General features: G+C 39.2%; 1 protein-coding gene across 2 annotated transcripts in view; it reads left to right on the top strand.

The window, feature by feature from the left end:
• Nucleotides 1-4,724: 4,724 nt before the first annotated feature.
• adamts3 (ADAM metallopeptidase with thrombospondin type 1 motif, 3) overlaps nt 4,725-16,738 on the top strand; it is a 554,270-nt gene continuing 542,256 nt past the window's right edge. For both annotated transcript variants that reach the window (XM_034170793.1, XM_034170794.1), the window contains exons 1-2: nt 4,725-4,892; nt 5,167-5,188. In XM_034170793.1, the coding sequence (XP_034026684.1) occupies nt 4,755-4,892; nt 5,167-5,188 (160 nt within the window). In that variant the 5' untranslated portion in view covers nt 4,725-4,754. The remainder of the gene's footprint in view (nt 4,893-5,166; nt 5,189-16,738) is intronic.

The following is a 16,738-nucleotide window of genomic DNA, read 5'->3' as shown; positions in this document are numbered from 1 at the left end:
TTGTGTTTACAGTGTGCGCAAACCTCTGTCCCTTCCCTTTCTCCGCCTCCACCTCCACCTCCGTTAACCGCATTTGTCTGTTTCTAAGGTAAGAACACTTAATAAAACTTTTTTCTTTTACTTTATATATTTTATTATGCACAGGTAAAATATACATGTCTGTTTGTTAATAAAAAAATTATTTATTACAATAAACAGGACGTTAAAGTGCAAACTTCACTTTCCCCCCGAACGACATGAACAGGAAGCGATCACAGCTCACAGCAACTCCCATTGAAAATAACGGAGATATGACCTGAGCTTCTGGCATTTTTACATAAAACAAATGCAATAACAACGTCTAAAAACCCAGTTAATATATCCAGGAGAGTTTTGGGCACAATATACAAATTTTATGTTGCGATGTTAATGTTGTTGTCCGTGTGCAACGGTGTAAGTGCAGCCTGATCAGATCGTCTCAGTGCAGTTCTCAATGTTAATGACAATGCACCTTTTTTTGTTTGGAGCCGGAAGTTGGAAATCATATGATGCGTTACATCACACTTAACAACCGGATACTGGTTTACTGGCTACTACTGTTCCTCTCCTTCCTGTCCTCTGTCTTCCTGTTATTCCTCGTCCCCCTGAGTCAGGAGTGGTACAGTCTGATGGCCTGAGGGACAAAGGAGTTTTTCAGTCTGTTGGTGAACTTAGGAATTAGCAATCTGTAGCTGAAGAGGCTCCTCTGGTTGCTGATGACAGTGTGCAGAGGGTGACTGGCATCGACTGTAATGTCCGGCAGTTTGTCCAGTGTTCTCTTCTCTGCCACCGTCACCAGAGAGTCCAGCTTCATGCCAAATACAGAGCCAGCATGCCTGATCAGTTTGTCCAGCCTGGAGGTGTCCTTCTTGGATGTGCCTCCCCCTTACGACACCACAGTGTGAAAGAGGATCCTGCCTATGGACTGGTAGAACATCCACAGGAGTTTCCTGCAGATGTTAAATGACCGCAGCCTCCTCAGAAATTACAGCCTGCACTGTCCCTTCCTGTGCAGGTAGCTGGTGTGGGTTGTCCCGTCCAGTTTGCTGTCCAGCTACAGCCTCCACCTCAGCTTCCTCGATCAGAAATGGTCTCGCACTTGGTCTGATGGAAACAATTTGAAAATTCTGCTCTTTTATGTTGCTAGGGAGAATACATACAGTAACAAATACTAATGTGAAATTAAAACAAATTAAAAAGCTAAAATCAGCTAGTACAACATGGAGACCACACAGACATATCAATTTGAAAACTGGCAGTAAAACTGATTATTTACAGGCGTTATACCAAAGGGACCCATTAGTCCATATGCAACCCATCATCTTGGCTTTTATCTTTTAAATTAATTGACATCAAGATGTAGAGATTTACTTTGAATCTGAGTTTAAGAAAGATAATTTTATAAATTTTGACATTGAAAACCTGATTTACTTTTTTGTATTTAAAATGGTATAAACAAATTCACATGTATGAAATTCCAAGGGGCCCAATACATTTGAAGGACACTGTATGTATGCACAGATCCATGTGTGCTCACACACACACTGCAGCGCCAAAACCATTAGGATAAAGAGTCTAACAATTTTAAAAAAGAAAGACATGTTTGGTCAAACCATGAGATGCTCAAAATGTTGAGGAATGAAAACAAGTGACAGTTTGTATAATAGCCGTTTTGATAATAGACTCAAAAACACAGCAATTTGTTTCTCCCTGTTCCACTGCAGGTAACGCCCCCTACAGGTCCTTTGATTGACCACTTTAGGCTGCCTACAAAAGTGAGTCATCCCTTATAGACCCCCATGTTAAAATGTTCAACTTTACAGCAGAAACAAGGGTTGAGGAGTACTCAAAATAAAAGATATGTAATTCACATCATGACCTGGACTTTACCTGGATCCGGATTCCACAACACAATGCAATAATTGCATAGTGATCCAGAATGGTCTGACTGATCAAGATATTGCAATCTGATATTTAATTCACAAGCTGAAACAAAATAGCGTCTTCCCGACATTGTGATGTCATATCAGTGAAGTAGTTTTGTAATCGTTAAAAGTCTCCAAAGTGTAATCTGGATCCAAATCACCTCCTAAATTTAATGGAATCTTAAAAGGCCTAACACCAATGTGTGGTGAAAATTTGGTGAAAATCTGTTAAGTAGTTTTGCCGTAAACCTCAAAATATGACAAAGTGAAGCATACAAATTGAAATCCTGATCCAGAATCCAAATCTGGATCACCTCAAAAATTCAGTGTAGTTTTCCATGGCCTAATATCTATCTGTGGTGGAAATTTCGTGAGAATCCCTTAAGTTGTTTTGACGTAATCCTTAAAAGCCTAGTTAAAGTGAAATCTTGATCCAGAATCTGGATCTGGATCACCTCCAAAATTTAATGGAGTCTTTTATGCCCCATATCCATTTGTGGTGGAAATGTTGTCAAAATCCATACAGTAGTTTTGATGTAATCCTGTTAAAAGACAGATAGACAGGCAGACAAATAAATAAACAACAATGATTTTATTACGTTCTTGGCATACGTAATAAACTTTTACAGCCTAGTTCAAAAAATATTTGTTGTCTGTGTAGCTCGTCCCCCCTGACAACATCTTTTCTTTTTTAAGCTATTTTAAGCCAAAAAGTTATGACTCATTCTCCCTACTGCATATAGATATACACCTACTGGAAACATTCGTGAATTTTCTGCTTCTTACACAGTGGCAGTAGATTAAGCAGCTCCTCCCACATTTCCCTATTCTCAGCCAAGGTGAGGAGAGAGAAAAAGGGCAATTCAAAATAGGCCCTTTGTGACTGATGCAATAAAGGATAGTGTCACTGCACCCAAAACTAGGATGTCTTCTGCAGCCAGCCCATTGAGGTCTACAGCCATGTGCTTTGGTCGGGCTCAACCCGAAGAAACAACATGGTGTCACCTCCATGTGAGCTCACCACCCGAAAGGAGAGAGCAAATGGTCTGGTGCTCTGTTCTATGGTTAGTGGGCAGTGGCAAAAGCCCACTGGAGCCATGCCTGATGAATTACAGAGTGTTCCTGCTCTGGTTGTACAGTAACCGGATTATGCACTGTAGCGGATCCGGTAACCCATATACTCCTCAGCACCCCCCACAGGACACCTCAGGGGACCCAGTCCCTTAGCAAAAAGTAGTATACTTAAAGTTCATTTTATTAAGTATGCTTCAGTATAAGTATAGCAAGTATACTACAGACCGTGTACTGTTAGTATACTAGAAAGTACACAAATTTAATACTTTTTCGGACTAAATTGGAACATTTCAAGTTTATAAAAGTATATTTTAAAGTTTGTTTTAAGTTTGCAAAAGTACACTTACAACATACAACAACATACAACAAGTACACTCATCTATATACTATCAATGTTCTTGGTGTATCCCTCTCCTATGCTTAAAGTATACCACAAGTGCACTTGTCAATATACTGCCACTGTACTAGTTGTATACTTTGAGTCCCTATTTGTAGTTTATTATTGTATACTTAAAGTATACTGTTATACACATTGGTTATTTCACTATTTTACTTTTTATACTTTAATTTTGCTTGGCATATGACTTGTAGCTTACTATTTATATACAGAAAATATACTTAAAGTATTCTTAAAGTTTACTCATACTGTATGTACACAAGAGTGTATGTACACAAGACAGAATGTTGAAAATAAGTTTAATATATTTTCAAACATTTCAAAAACAAAGACCTATGAAATCAAGTCCGTCCTTTGTGGAGAAAATTAAAGGAAAAAGTACATGTAAAATGTAAACATTATGGTCTCTCCAAGATCAAGTCCTTATTTGTAAAAATGTAAACATAGGGTCTTCAACTGAGAACTAAAGTCCTTCCTTGTAAAAGAAAAGTGTGAACCTTTGGAACCAAAAATAAATAACAACATAGAAAAAAAATCTGTACTTTTATGACTTCTTTTCAGTTATTTGCGTCAATGGCTTGACTTAGTATATCTTGCTCCAAGTGCATAATAAGTGTTAGTACTTTGTAGCAGAAAGATGTAAAAAGGATACTAAAGTATAAGTTTTAGTATTAAGGTATAAGTGTAAGTCTTAGTATTAATGTACTTAGACTTAGACTTTTGTTTATACTTTTCAGTATAAGCCAAGTGTACTTTACTATACTATTGTTAAGTATATAAAATATAGTTTATAAAAAGTCACCTTCAAGTATACTTCCTAGTATAGTAGTAAAAAATAAGTATACTCATAGTACACTTGAATAAACTTCTTTTTGCTAAGGGGTCCTATGCTTTCTCCAAGTCCATAAAAACACAGGTTGAATATGCTCACATTTTCAGAATATTTTAATTATCTTTATAAATAAAAAATGTAAATTCACAAAAAAAAAAAAAAATCATTAAAAATCAGCTTCAGCATGGAAACCTTTGCGTTATGAAGTGATAAGTTGACTACACAGGGCGGCCTGTTTGTCTGTGTTTGCCAAAAAGCGGCTGCGCGCGGGGGTAAAAGGGGGCTGCGTGACGTCACACAGGGCTGGTCTTTGCGTTTATTAGCCAGCGTCAAAGTTGCAGAAGTGCTCGTCAGCGCGCACGCAGCGTGTCCAGCTCCGCCAAGTGCAGAAAACTCTCTCACACAAACTGTGCGCTCCATCAAACTTCAACTGTTTTTTTGTTGTTGTTTAGTCTTTCATTTCTAAGTGAACAGGAACACACTCCACTCAGGAAGTGATGAGTTTTCAATGAACTTTTTGAACTTCTGCGCTGACTTTGTTTTCTATCTGAACTGCTGGATCAGGTCAGAAATCAGACTCGTGATGGCTTTCCTGTCACTTGCGTTACTTTTAGGATCTCTACTGAGTCTGACTTCAGCCGACAAGGTAAGTGTGTCATTTTTAACGTCGGATTTATTTTTCCCCGCGGGAAAAAAAAAAAATAAATAAACACGCGGTTTGTTTCAGAATGCGTCAGTCCGACGGGAAAAGTGCGCAGACTTTCAACAGGTCTGCAGCCGAACACAGTTCCCTCTGTGGTTCCATGTTGACTCGGCACATGCATGACTGCTGTGTCTTACATAACAAGCATTTTATTCACATTTCACAAACTGCAATATTTTTTGCACCACTTCTAACGAGCGTTTTTCCCCCCAAACAGGCTGGTGAAGTAGACAGAGAGGGTAAGTACCATTTAGCTTTCTGCTCAACTTGTTTCCTCTGACAAGGAGGTTTTGTTGGGAAGTGGATTAGTTTTGGTTTTAAGACAATGTAGTAGAATCATCAGTCTTAACACATTCCGGATTCACATGGGGATTTGGGATTATTTTTTTAAAAACCTTTATTTTACAAAACAAAATCCCATGTTTTCCTAAAATTAACAATTTTATTCTGATTTGGTTCTTTTTGTTTAATTTTTCAAACACTATCACAATGAAGCTTGTTCCTTGTGCATATTCCATAACAATCAACAAGTGACTGTTAACACTAACCTGAGAAAGGATCTAGTTTAGGATCCATATCTGTTTCGGTGAAATTCAGTCATAAGAGGCACATTTGTTCATTTGAACAGCTACATGTTTAACACGCTTTCAACTCGTCACTATAAAACTCACTGGATTGATCATCCATCAGCACGAAGAACCAGGATCGGTATTAAGATCTAGATCTGGATTGTGGATCATTGTGTTAAATGTTGTTACGTACAGCTAATGGAGTGGTTATTTTGGCATTTAACTAATCTGCTGACCATGATTGAACCTGCCAAATTCCATGACAGAGAATCAGTAAGTGATTGTTCACACTGTTTCAAAGAGGGATCTGGATCAAGATCCATATCTGTTTCAGTGAAATTCACATTCATAAGAAGCATATTTATTCATTTGCAGTTATGTGCTAAACTAGTTGTCAACCCATCACTATACAATTCACTGGACTGATCACTCATCAGCAGTAAGAATCAGGATCAGGATTTGGATTCAGGTTTATTGTGTTAAACTTTGTGGTACACAGCTGAATGGAAGAATTACTTTGGTATTTTAAATAGTTTCTCAAAACTAATCATATTCCATGACAAGTCAAATTTCACACGGTTCTGGATAGGGATCTGGAAAAGGATCTGGATCTGCATCTGTTATAGAGAAATTCATATTCGTATGCGAAGTATGCTATACAGTTGCACTTACAAGATGAACAACTTATGTTGCAGTGAATGTCAGTAGACTGATGATAATTATGAAGGGGAAGGACCAATTAAACTTATTGATGATCACAACCTGGACTTGGATTGTGGATAATTTAAATTTTATTTCTTTATTTCTTTTACATTTTTGTCAATTTATCAAAAAATGATTGCACTGATTATGATGAGACCATTCAGTCCTACATCGTCCATGACAGAGAATCAACTAGACAGATTTCTTACAGCTCTAGAGAAGAATCTGGGTGAGAAACCAGATCTGTTTCAGTGAAATGCACATTTACATATGAAGTATGTTATGTCATTAAAGTTGATGTATTGTAAGAAATAAGACTACAAATGTCCCAAGTTTTCATCGAATCATGATAAAACTAGATTGACTCATCAGTCTTATTTTAGTGTTTGTCTAGATCTGGATTGGATTCTGAATTGCCTTTGTTTTTTTTTTTTTGTTTTTTTATTTGAGACTGAGACCGTAAGCATTTTGATCAGTATCTTAGAAACGAATACATTGATCGCGATGCGACCAAACTGTCATTAATATTCCATGAAAAAAAGTCAAGAAGTGAAATTTCATCCAGGCCCAGGTAAGGATCCGGATCGCTTCACAAACAAGAGATATGATCTGAAGATGCAGTTGAAGTTGCTGTATTGTTAATAAAAAGAGGCTATGATATGCAAAACAGGTATTTAGTCAGTCACAACAAACATTGACTGACTGATCCGACTTATCAAGAGTAAGAACTAATTAAAGTTTAGTGTTGATCAGGTTCTGATTTTAGATTCTGAATTTTAATTTTATTTTTTTAAATTTTATGAAGATTTTCAGCATTTCGAACAGTTTCTCCAAAACTAATACAACCCCTGGCAAAAATTATGGAATCACCGGCCTCGGAGGATGTTCATTCAGTTGTTTAATTTTGTAGAAAAAAAGCAGATCACAGACATGACACAAAACTAAAGTCATTTCAAATGGCAACTTTCTGGCTTTAAGAAACACTATAAGAAATCAAGAAAAAAAGATTGTGGCATTCAGTAACGGTTACTTTTTTAGACCAGGCAGAGGAAAAAAATATGGACTCACTCAATTCTGAGGAAAGAATTATGGAATCACCCTGTAAATTTTCATCCCCAAAACTAACACCTGCATCATATCAGATCTGCTCGTTAGTCTGCATCTAAAAAGGAGTGAACACACCTTGGAGAGCTGTTGCACCAAGTGGACTGACATGAATCATGGCTCCAACACGAGAGATGTCAATTGAAACAAAGGAGAGGATTATCAAACTCTTAAAAGAGAGTAAATCATCACACAATGTTGCAAAAGATGTTGGTTGTTCACAGTCAGCTGTGTCTAAACTCTGGACCAAATACAAACAACATGGGAAGGTTGTTAAAGGCAAACATACTGGTAGACCAAGGAAGACATCAAAGCGTCAAGACAGAAAACTTAAAGCAATATGCCTCAAAAATTGAAAAATGTACAACAAAACAAATGAGGAACGAATGGGAGGAAACTGGAGTCAACGTCTGTGACCGAACTATAAGAAACCGCCTAAAGGAAATGGGATTTACATACAGAAAAGCTAAACGAAAGGTATCATTAACACCTAAACAGAAAAAAACAAGGTTACAGTGGGCTAAGGAAAAGCAATCGTGGACTGTGGATGACTGGATGAAAGTCATATTCAGTGATGAATCTCGAATCTGCATTGGGCAAGGTGATGATGCTGGAACGTTTGTTTGGTGCCGTTCCAATGAGATTTATAAAGATGACTGCCTGAAGAGAACATGTAAATTTCCACAGTCATTGATGATATGGGGCTGCATGTCAGGTAAAGGCACTGGGGAGATGGCTGTCATTACATCATCAATAAATGCACAAGTTTATGTTGATATTTTGGACAATTGAAAGGATGTTTGGGGATGATGAAATCATTTTTCAAGATGATAATGCATCTTGCCATAGAGCAAAAACTGCAAAAACATTCCTTGCAAAAAGACACATAGGGTCAATGTCATGGCATAGGGTCAGTGTCAATGAGCAGATCTGATTTGATGCAGGTGTTAATTTGGGGGATGAAAATTTACAGGGTGATTCCATAATTTTTTCCTCAGAATTGAGTGATTCCATATTTTTTTCCTCTGCTTGGTCTAAAAAAGTAACCGTTACTGAATGCCACAATCTTTTTTTCTTGATTTCTTATAGTGTTTCTTAAAGCCAGAAAGTTGCCATTTGAAATGACTTTAGTTTTGTGTCATGTCTGCTTTTTTTCTACAAAATTAAACAACTGAATGAACACCCTCCGAGGCCAGTGATTCCATAATTTTTGCCAGGGGATGTACACGGATCATGAGGATAACTGTCAACTACACGTCACCAGATGTGATACACTCTTTGTGTTTGCTTCCATCTTAATTTAATCTAGAAATTTCATCCTACAGTGCTGCTCAAAAGACTGTGAACCCTTGAGCTGTTAAACTTATGAATTTTGTAATGACATCAGATGAAAAATAAATAAACCAGGCTTCTTTATATTAAAATTTCTAAAATGGTGCCCTTTAAGTGCACAGTGAAAACTACTTTCCACAATGTAACACAAATAAAATGAAAATATCAAAGCCAAAACAATGATGTTCATAAGTATACACACCCCCAGTTATAACACAACTAAATGATCACTTTTACAGCCAGTTTACATTAGACACATCAGGGTGATGAATACATGAACGTTTTGGAGTCACTGAATATATCTCAGACTTCATTTATATCAATCTTTAAGAAATACAAACAGTGTGGTACTGAATGATAAATGTGCCTGGAGGAGGCAGTTCTCAAAAACTGAGTAACTGCATAAGAAGGAGACGAATGAGGAAAGCCACCAAGACACCCGGACAATCCTGAAACATTGTAGGATCACATAGCTCCAGTCGGAGAGGTTGTGCACAGTGCAAGTTTTGCATTTTGTATCACCAGTTTCATGGTGGACTGGCACAGAATTATTTTTCCTAAAAAACAATGTGAAATTTCACTGACAGTTTGCCAGAAGGCACTTGGGAGATACAACCCTACATTTGATTTGTTTGTTGTATGAAAATCCTTCTCTGCTCCACTTCACTATGAGGCTGTGAGTGGTGATGCAGCAGACAAAAGTTGCACTGTGCACAATTTCTCCAATCACAACCACAGAAACTGCTAACTCCTACGGAGTAGGTAGGGGTGTCTAGGTGGCTTTCCTCACTCGTCTCCTTCTTACACAGTCGCTCAGTTTTTGAGAACTGTCCACACACAGATTTATCATACAGCACCATATGTTTGTATTTCTGAATGTCATTAATGAATTTTGTTAGTATCAATCAATCAATCAACTTTTTTCTTATATAGCGCCAAATCACAACAAACAGTTGCCCCAAGGCGCTCCATATTGTAAGGCAAGGCCATACAATAATTATGAAAAACCCCAACGGTCAAAACGACCCCCTATGAGCAAGCACTTGGCAACAGTGGGAAGGAAAAACTCCCTTTTAACAGGAAGAAACCTCCAGCAGAACCAGGCTCAGGGAGGGGCAGTCTTCTGCTGAGACTGGTTGGGGCTGAGGGAAAAAACCAGGAAAAAGACATGCCGTGAAGGGGGGCAGAGATCGATCACTAATGATTAAATGCAGAGTGATGCATACGGAGCAAAAAGAGAAAGAAACAGTGCATCATGGGAACCCCCCCACAATCTACGTCTAAAGCAGCATAACCAAGGGATGGTCCAGGGTCACCCGATCCAGCCCTAACTATAAGCCCCGATCCAGCCCTAACTATAAGCCTTAGCGAAAAGGAAAGTTTTAAGCCTAATCTTAAAAGTAGAGAGGGTATCTGTCTCCCTGATCTGAATTGGGAGCTGGTTCCACAGGAGAGGAGCCTGAAAGCTGAAGGCTCTGCCTCCCATTCTACTCTTACAAACCCTAGGAACTACAAGTAAGCCCGCAGTCTGAGAGCGAAGTGCTCTAATGGGGTAATATGGTACTACGAGGTCCCTAAGATAAGATGGGACCTGATTATTCAAAACCTTATAAGTAAGAAGAAGAATTTTAAATTCTATTCTAGAATTAACAGGAAGCCAATGAAGAGAGGCCAACACGGGTGAGATATGCCTCTCCTGCTAGTCCCCGTCAGTACTCTAGCTGCAGCATTCTGAACCAACTGAAGGCTTTTTAGGGAACTTTTAGGACAACCTGATAATAAGAATTACAATAGTCCAGCCTAGAGAATAAGATGCATGATTAGTTTTTCAGCATCACTCTGAGACAAGACCTTTCTGATGTTAGAGATATTGCGTAAATGCAAAAAGGCAGTCCTACATATTTGTTTAATATGCGCTTTGAATGACATATCCTGATCAAAAATGACTCCAAGATTTCTCACAGTATTACTAGAGATCAGGGAAATGCCATCCAGAGTAACGATCTGGTTAGACACCATGCTTCTAAGATTTGTGGGGCCAAGTACAATAACTTCAGTTTTATCTGAGTTTAAAAGCAGGAAATTAGAGGTCATCCCATGTCTTTATGTCTGTAAGACAATCCTGCAGTTTAGCTAATTGGTATGTATCCTCTGGCTTCATGGATAGATAAAGCTGGGTATCATCTGCGTAACATGAAAATTTAAGCAATACCGTCTAATAATACTGCCTAAGGGAAGCATGTATAAAGTGAATAAAATTGGTCCTAGCACAGAACCTTGTGGAACTCCATAATTAACTTTAGTCTGTGAAGAAGATTCCCCATTTACATGAACAAACTGTAATCTATTAGACCAAATATGATTCAAAACCACCGCAGTGCAGTGCCTTTAATACCTATGACATGCTCTAATCTCTGTAATAAAATTTTATGGTCAACAGTATCAAAAGCAGCACTGAGGTCCAACAGAACAAGCACAGAGATAAGTCCACTGTCCGAAGCCATAAGAAGATCATTTGTAACCTTCACTAATGCTGTTTCTGTACTATGATGAATTCTAAAACCTGACTGAAACTCTTCAAATAGACCATTCCTCTGCAGGTGATCAGTTAGCTGTTTTACAACTACCCTCTCAAGAATCTTTAATTACTGCCACCTTAAAGGCCTGTGGTACATAACCAACTAACAAAGATAGATTGATCATATTTAAGATTGAAGCATTAAATAATGGTAGGACTTCCTTGAGCAGCCTGGCAGGAATGGGGTCCAATAAACATGCCGATGGTTTGGACGAAGCAACCAATGAAAATAACTCAGACAGAACAACCGGAGAGAAAGAGTCTAACCAAATACCGGCATCACTGAAAGCAGCCAAAGATAACGATACATCTTTGGGATGGTTATGAGTAATTTTTTTCTCTAATAGTCAAAATTTTGTTAGCAAAGAAAGTCATGAAGTCATTACTAGTTAAAGTTAATGGAATACTCAGCTCAATAGAGCTCTGACTCTTTGTCAGCCTAGCTACAGTGCTGAAAAGAAACCTGAGGTTATTCTTATTTTCTTCAATTAGTGATGAGTAGAAAGATGTCCTAGCTTTACGGAGGGCTTTTTTATAGAGCAACAAACTCTTTTTCCAGGCTAAGTGAAGATCTTCTAAATTAGTGAGACGCCATTTCCTCTCCAACTTACGGGTTATCTGCTTTAAGCTACAAGTTTGTGAGTTATACCACGAAGTCAGACACTTCTGATTTAAAGCTCTCTTTTTCAGAGGAGCTACAGCATCCAAAGTTGTCTTCAAAGAGGATGTAAAACTATTGACGAGATACTCTAACTCCCTTACAGAGTTTAGGTAGCTACTCTGCTCTGTGTTGGTATATGACATTAGAGAACATAACGAAGGAATCATATCCTTAAACCTAGTTACAGCGCTTTCTGAAAGACTTCTAGTGTAATGAAACTTATTCCCCACTGCAGGGTAGTCCATCAGGGTAAATGTAAATGTTATTAAAAAATGATCAGACAGAAGGGAGTTTTCAGGGAATACTGTAAGTCTTCTATTTCCATACCATAAGTCAGAACAAGATCTAAGATATGATTAAAGTGGTGGGTGGACTCATTTACTTTTTGAGCAAAGCCGATAGAGTCTAATAATAGATTAAATGCAGTGTTGAGGCTGTCATTCTCAGCATCTGTGTGGATATTAAAATCGCCCACTATAATTATCTTATCTGAGCTAAGCACTAAGTCAGACAAAGGTCAGAAATTCACAGAGAAACTCACAGTAACGACCAGGTGGACGATAGATAATAACAAATAAAACTGGTTTTTGGGACTTCCAATTTGGATGGACAAGACTAAGAGACAAGCTTCAAATGAATTAAAGCTCTGTCTAGGTTTTGATTAATTAATAAGCTGGAATGGAAGATTGCTGCTAATCCTCCGCCACGGCCCGTGCTACGAGCATTCTGACAGTTAGTGTGACTCGGGGGTGTTGACTCATTTAAACTAACATATTCATCCTGCTGTAACCAGGTTTCTGTTAGGCAGAATAAATCAATACGTTGATCATTATTATATCATTTACCAACAGGGACTTAGAAGAGAGAGACCTAATGTTTAATAGACCACATTTAACTGTTTTAGTCTGTGGTGCAATTGAAGGTGCTATATTATTGTTTTCTTTTTGAATTTTTATGCTTAAATAGATTTTTGCTGGTTATTGGTGGTCTGGGAGCAGGCACCGTCTCTACGGGGATGGGGCAACGAGGGGATGGCAGGGGGAGAGAAGCTGCAGAGAGGTGTATAAGACCACAGCTCTGCCTCCTGGTCCCAACGCTGGACACAATCATCCTGGCATTAGCTGCATATCTTTCAGACTTGGAGTGTGTGTTTGGGCTTTGTTCATCTCACAGAGGTCACAGCGTCCTTGTCCGTGCTCCACCTCTTTATCCATTTATGGGTTAGCCAGGGATTTAGTTGTACTTAAGCACGGACCCGGCGCCACGAGGGGGCGTTTGGGGGCAACGCACCCTCACGTAATCAACCTCACCCCCTCGCATATGAGAGTTATCAAAAATAAAAATAAAAAAGAAAGAAAAAGAAATACTGGAAATATAGCGCCTCGCAGTTTTGCGGATTTTTTTAGTCCAATTTTGCATGCTTTTTTTTTTTTTTTTTTTTTTTTTACAGCGCATTGTGTTCTTCGTCCTTATCAAGCAGGCCGGTGTTCTGTTGAGATGACGGGACACCTGTTGCGGCACCACGAAGGGAGAGTACGCGCATTGTGTTCTGCGTGTCTGTTTATAAGAATCTTCTCACCCAGAAGAAAAAAGAGCACCAACAACTACCCATAACTGTGTTCTTCACTCGGAAAAAGACACCTGCAGCGAGACCTGGCCTGCTTAAGCACTGTAAAGAATATGATTTTTGAGCTTCATCACTGCTCTTCATAAAACCTATGGGAGGCATCGTGGAGGGTTTGTCCAGTGTAGATACAGTATATGTAGTATGCCCCACACTTAATGTTCAGCAGATTTGAATTTTCGATGTGGTGCGCTTACGCAGTGTGTGCATTGCTTTACTCCACGCAAGACTGTTGCTACGCCACACATGCACAATAATGGATAAGATGCACGTGAAATATAAATCTCAGGATAGACTTCCAGAACTGTTTGTTTTTGGCGGAGATGTGCGCTCGGAATGCGCCCTTTTAGTTAGTAATTAGTTTAATTGTACGTTGCTAAAGTGCAAGAGGAGGTTTTCCCCATTGGACTGTGGGGAAATGCAGGACGACAACGTGGTGAGATCAAAGTGGGAGGAGGGGTTTGTGTGAGCAGCTCAGTAGGAACACCCCCCCCAACACACACACACACACACACACACACACACACACACACACACACACACACACACACACACACACACACACACACACACACACACACACACACACACACACGAGCAAACTGCTTCAAGGGGTTTGCTATACAGGAAAGAGAATTCCACTTTTAAATCCTGCACATCTGTTCTCCATTCTGAGGTTAAGAAACAAGTGAGCTACAACAGTGGCCACGTAGGATCGTGTTCCGTTATCTTCTCCCCACCTCACACACACACACACACACATACACACACACCACGCCATTGGTGCACCATCAGCCTCACATGAAACACACATCCAGCTCTTATCAGTGTCTGTTTCTTAAAAAAAAAAAAAAAAAAAAAAAAAAAAAAAGCAGCGATTTCACTGAGATTTCTCTGAAATGAAGCACAATTTAAATAAAATGGTGATTCTGGTTTATTTAACCATTCTGAACAATATAACCACACTTTCAGGCACTTTCAGGATGAAGGTATTGTAGTTTGCCCTGTGTGTGTGTGTGTGTGTGTGCGTGCACATCTTACTGTTGATGTGACTGATTTGAAAATTGAATAAAGTATGGCTCTGGCTCCACCCTTTCACAACATCAGCCAGGTCTGGATCTGGCCAACCTAGAGTCTAGATGTGTTTTTTTTTTTAACATTGTTTTAATTATCATTTTATAAGGTTTTTGGCAGTTATTTTAGTGCAGTGACAGATTGACAGGAAAAAAAGACAAACAGAAGATCTTGCAGGGAATCAGAAATCATATGTTGTGGGTGTTCCTTAAAAAGGTTCTTCACCACTCAAGAAGTTCATCTTCAAGATTTTGACATCTCCTCTGCATAATCTTGAAATGGTTTTTAAAAGAAGTAATATTCCCTCACTAGGACGATGTTCAGTGTTACCTGAAGTTATCAAACTTGTTCCCCCAACCCCCCCACTTCCAAAGACCGATTTTGATGCTTTTCAAAACTTTAAATCAAGTGAACTAATGAAATAACTGCTTCACAAAAAATAGTGAAGCTGGTGCAAACTGTTTTGATACATTTGAAACACTGAATGAGATAATTGCTTCTAAAAATGATTAATTCTCTCAGAATTCTGATGCATCAGATCATGACTTATATATCAGTTGACCAGTTCTATTGGCTTATGTGAGCTTTTCACCAACATACCAGTATCATCATTATTTTTGCTGATATGAAGGGTTTTATTTTACCAAATAAACAATACAGAAAAAACACGTTGGCTGTTGGAATTGGTGTCATTACATAGTTCATCCACCAGGGGGCGGCCTGGTGACATTGTCTACAATGCTATCAAGCATGGCTAGGACCCCCATCACCCCTTGGTCACATTAGCTATAAGAGACAGAGGAAGAGGGAGCAGCTGCCATCCATTTTCAATCAGAGTGGGTATTTTACAGTGACGGGATGTGATCTCTATGCCATCAGGTAGGTGGAGTCAAACTAGACGAGCAGTCAGTGCTGAGCAATGCAACACTGTTACTGCCAATCTGAGTGAAGGCAGTGTGACAACAGCATGACATATGGTTGATGGTTATTTTTTATAATAAAGTTCATGTTTAAACGTTCATGAACTGTAAAACATCAAGCATCAGTTAGATTTCTTTGTCGTAGGAGTTTGATAAGAAAATACTGAGAATGGTGAGAATTTTTATGTACAGTAGTGTTCATAATAATAGTAGTGCTATGTGACTAAAAGGATTAATCCAGGTTTTTGAGTATATTTCTTATTGTTACATGGGAAACAAGATACCAGTAGATTTAGTAGATTCTCACAAATCCAACAAGACCAAGCATTCATGATATGCACACTCTTAAGGCTATGAAATTGGGCTATTAGTAAAAAAAAAGTAGAAAAGGGGGTGTTCACAATAATAGTAGCATCTGTTGTTGACGCTACAAAATCAAAACTATTATGTTCAAACTGCTTTTTTTTTAGCAATCCTGTGAATCACTAATCACTATTTAGTTGTATAACCACAGTTTTTCATGATTTCTTCACATCTGCGAGGCATTAATTTTGTTGGTTTGGAACCAAGATTGTGCTCGTTTACTAGTGTGCTTGGGGTCATTGTCTTGTTGAAACACCCATTTCAAGGGCATGCCCTCTTCAGCATAAGGCAACATGACCTCTTCAAGTATTTTGACATATCCAAACTGATCCATGATACCTGGTATGTGATATATAGGCCCAACACCATAGTAGGAGAAACATGCCCATATCATGATGCTTGCACCACCATGCTTCACTGTCTTCACTGTGAACTGTGGCTTGAATTCAGAGTTTGTGTTGTGTGGGCCGCTGAAGAGGAGGTACTGCTGGCCCACCACCACCAGATGGCGCCCTGCTTGGACTGCGGGCTTCAAGCACGAGAGGGCGCCGAAACCAGTGGAGTGACAGCTGTCACATCATCACCACCAGCTGTCACTCATCTACGTCAACCTCCATAAAAGCCGGACTGCAACTCCACGTCCCCCGCCGAGAAATCAGCTACCATATAGGTAAGACAAGGTTATACGTTATACGTTTAGACAACCGCTTAGAGGAACACCGTCGGGAGCAGGGTCGGGGGCGTGACTGGGCACGAGCCTTCCCTCTTCCTTCCGGGTCCGAAAGGGTGCCGTCATCCCCACGCTCCACAGTCAGAGGGCCCCGTGTGGCAACAGCTCCCCCTGCTGACGAAGCTATGGACA

This window comes from Thalassophryne amazonica, chromosome 5 (genome assembly GCF_902500255.1).
Source record: "Thalassophryne amazonica chromosome 5, fThaAma1.1, whole genome shotgun sequence".
NCBI lineage: Eukaryota > Metazoa > Chordata > Actinopteri > Batrachoidiformes > Batrachoididae > Thalassophryne > Thalassophryne amazonica.
Note: the sequence above shows the minus strand (reverse complement) of the source record. Positions and strands in the feature narration are given on the sequence as shown.